This window comes from Phacochoerus africanus, chromosome 2, assembly GCF_016906955.1.
Source record: "Phacochoerus africanus isolate WHEZ1 chromosome 2, ROS_Pafr_v1, whole genome shotgun sequence".
In the NCBI taxonomy this organism is placed as follows: Eukaryota; Metazoa; Chordata; class Mammalia; order Artiodactyla; family Suidae; genus Phacochoerus; species Phacochoerus africanus.
The window spans coordinates 265797982-265801569 of record NC_062545.1 but is presented as its reverse complement, the minus strand read 5'-3'; the positions used below and the strand labels follow the sequence as shown (position 1 = coordinate 265801569).

Sequence of the window (3588 nt, the reverse complement as noted above, 5' to 3'; positions counted from 1 at the left end):
TAGTTATTTCACAATGTATACATATCAAAATATCAGTATGAAGACTTTAAACATGTATAATTTCTATATCAATTTAACCTCACTAATGGTATTTTAAAAAGATCTATAAATTTCTAGGAAATAAAAGGAAAGACTTAAGTACTATTACCTATGTAACTGCTCAATTTAGTAAATAAGCAATAATCTGAATATTAATTAAGAATTCACAATTTAGACTAAAAGGTTGCTAGGAGAAGAGAGAATAACTATAACAAACTGCACTTAAAGTTAAGAAATATTTACTTAGTGTTCATTCTGGCTGGACTCAAGATTAGACCTGTTGGGTCTGGGGTTAGTGACCCCATGTGTCTGTTATAAAGATGAGAAAACATCACTGAGATAAGACTGCTGCCTTGTGGAAGAGTTTCTCCAGGGCCCCCTTCATGTCCCTGTTCCTCAGGCTGTAAATGAAGGGGTTCAGCAATGGGGTGACCACTGTGTACATCACAGAGGTAATTATGTCCTTGTCATTGGAGGTGCTGGATAAGGGGGAAAAATAAACCCCCATAATTGTTCCATAATACAGAGAAACCACAGAGAGGTGTGAGCCACATGTGGACAAGGCTTTGCAGATGCCACTGGTGGATGGAACCTTGAGGATGGTGGCTCCAATGCAGCCATAAGAGACCAAGATGCACATGAGGGGGAGGGTGATGACTGCCAGTCCCACTGTGAAAATGACCAACTCATTGAGGGAGGTGTCTGAGCAGGAGAGCTTGAGCAGGACATCAAGGTCACAGAAGAAATGGGGGATGGTGTTGTCAGCACAAAAGGACAGCTGGGTAAGGAGGAGGGTTTGACAAAGGGCATCGCCACAGGAGAGAAGCCAAGATACTGTTACTAGTAAGGTACATATTCCCTCTCTCATGACGTTGGTGTAGTGGAGAGGGTGACAGATGGCCACATACCTGTCATAGGCCATTGATGTGAGAAGGAAATTGTCCAGAACAGTAAAAAATATGAAAAAATACATCTGTACTATGCACCCTGCATAGGAGATGGATTGATCCTGAGTCTGCATGTTCATCAGCATCTTAGGGACGGTGACTGATGAAAAGCAAACATCAGAGAAGGCCAGGTGGCTGAGGAAGCAGTACATGGGGGTGTGGAGGCGAGGGTCCAGCTTAATGAGCAGGATGATGAGCAGGTTCCCCAGCACCGTGGTCAGGTACATGCCCAGGAACAGAGAAAAGAACATGCCCTGCTGCTCAGGCCAGATGGGGAGCCCCAGAAGCAAGAACTTGGACACACTGCTCTGGTTCTCCCTCTTCATGCTCCTCTCCTGTCTGCTGGCATGAACAGAGAGTAAGAAAGTCAGAAACCATCACATTATGGTGTACAGCAGGCAGACACAATGGAGACCTTTCCACTGGTGAATATGCCAAAGTCTGCCTGCATTGCCAAGACTGATCAAAAATCCTTTAATCAGAATGGTAACACCACATAAAATGAGAGAATTTACAGGCAGTTTGTTACATAAGAGAATCTGGCTCGGTGTCATTTTTCCATCATCCAGGAGAGAGTAAGCCTCTAAGTCATTTGCACCTGTGTCTAGTCAGTAAAGAGTTAAGTGTCACACTGTCTTAACAGAGGATTATTAAGTTAAAATCTCTCTAAATTTCTATTCATTTCTGTACATTTAGAAATAGTCATAAGGTTTGACTTTCAAGTTGTTAAATACTGACCTTTTGAAACTTGAAATCCTTTAATAAGTACTTGTCAAGGAAGTTTCTGCAACATGTATTCAAAGCAAAGTGGATCAAAATTAATTGTCAAAAGGTCCATTAGACATAAATGTTGAAGTAAAATGATACATCTGGTGCTTGGACTCAACGTGTCTTGGAGCTCAGTCTTGCAATATCACTTCTTGGAAAAGTGAAAATATTAATGAGTTAATTATTTTTTTACTGATACTTGTATTCATCATTTTCTAATCTCCTGCTGATTGAACAACCTCTCATGACCCATTGACATCCACCAAATGTAATGATAAGGGCTGTCACCAAGAGATACCAAAGGGGGAAGCCAGGAAATCTCCTCTATCCATCTTTAAGAATTAGTCATTAGAAGTGGCTTAAGCAAGAGCCCAGGGAAGTACTGAAATCCTATGTATATACACGCACACACATTGCATCTGTTTCTGATGAAAGACATGCAGATCTGCTCTGAACTTTATGTTGAGGTGATCTAGCTTCCAGGAGCATACACTGGCTTCTCACCTTCTCTGTATGGGACCCTGACAATAGATGTATCCATAGCTTCTGTGGTCCTGAACTTCCCACCAGCATCACAGAGAAAAGCCATGAGCCTGGAGCTTCTTCCTCAGTTAGTTCACCCCCTTCAGAAATGGAGAGGTGAAGACTAGGCTCTACCCACCAGGGAGAGGACCCAAGGGGACAGGGCACCAAGATCTTGGTAAGAGACCTGCATTAAACCTGTGATATTTGCTCAGGTTTCCTCCTCCTGCCTCCAAGACAGATGCCCTAAGGCAGTGGTCCCTAAACTGGGATATTCTATAGAATCACCTGGGGAGCTTGTTAAAGATGCAGATCCAAGCTCCACATCCAGTGATGCTCATTCATGAGACCTGGGGCCAGGTGATTCTCAGGCATGGTTCTCAGGGCAGACTGTGAGGCAACACTGTCCTTAGGAAGAACCTCAGGGAGATGCCCTGTGCATGGGAGCCCAGAAGGAGATGTGAGGAGACCTACATACCGGCCCTTCCTACCAGATTCATGTTTCCCCTGACAGGTCATAGCCTGGGATGTGAAGAAGCATTTTCTCTTTGAAGTTGAAATTCCTATTTGATTTGCTGCTTTTAAAATTAATTCTGCATCCATGATGGAGATAGCATATTTAAGTATATAGACATGAAAACATAGGATAAAATCAAAGTACTTAATTCTTTAATTATTCATTTTTGTTATCTTTCTGCAATTTCTCTCAGAAAAAAATTAGTTTACTAATTGTGATTTATTTTATATAGGATTTTATTCCTTTATTTTCCTAAAATAATTTATTGTAATATTTCAATTTCCACCTCTCTGCATACCAATACATAGAAAGCATACAACATCAAATCTTCAATCTCCCGAAATTTTAATTTTTAGTTGAAGTCTTGTTGAATTAACACACAGCTTCATTGTGAAACTTTATTAAAGATTATACTATGATTTGGAGTCTTGCCTTTTGTTAGTTGTCAGATTAAGGTTACTTGTATATCTCCAAAGCATCCATTTTTTGTAAGGTTTACAGTTGATTTACAATTTTGTGATAATTTCTGTCATACCACAAAGTGATTCAGTTATGCATGTACACACATACATTCTCTGAGATTCTTTTCCCACATAAATTATCACAGAATATTGGGTAGTGTTCTCTGTGCCATATAACAGGTCTCCATTGGCCAATTATCCCATACACTTCACTGTGCACATGCAAATGCCAAACCCCCAGTCCATCCTTCCCTGCCCCACCTGTCTCCTTTGGTGATCATATGTTTGTCAAAGTCACAAGTTTGCAAACAATAAATGCTGGTGAGGATGAAGA

At 40.9% G+C, this 3588-nt stretch overlaps 1 protein-coding gene across 1 annotated transcript; it reads right to left on the bottom strand.

Annotated features, from left to right (window-relative positions):
* Positions 1 to 370: 370 nt before the first annotated feature.
* Positions 371 to 1312, bottom strand: LOC125121375 (olfactory receptor 1J4-like). The gene has a single exon (XM_047769605.1). It carries the CDS (start codon positions 1310 to 1312, stop codon positions 371 to 373), a length of 942 nt encoding a protein of 313 aa, XP_047625561.1.
* Positions 1313 to 3588: the final 2276 nt, after the last annotated feature.

Excerpts from the sequence above, each read along its gene's own strand:
- LOC125121375 (XM_047769605.1), bottom strand. The coding sequence starts at position 1,312 with ATGAAGAGGGAGAACCAGAGCAGTGTGTCCAAGTTCTTGCTTCTGGGG.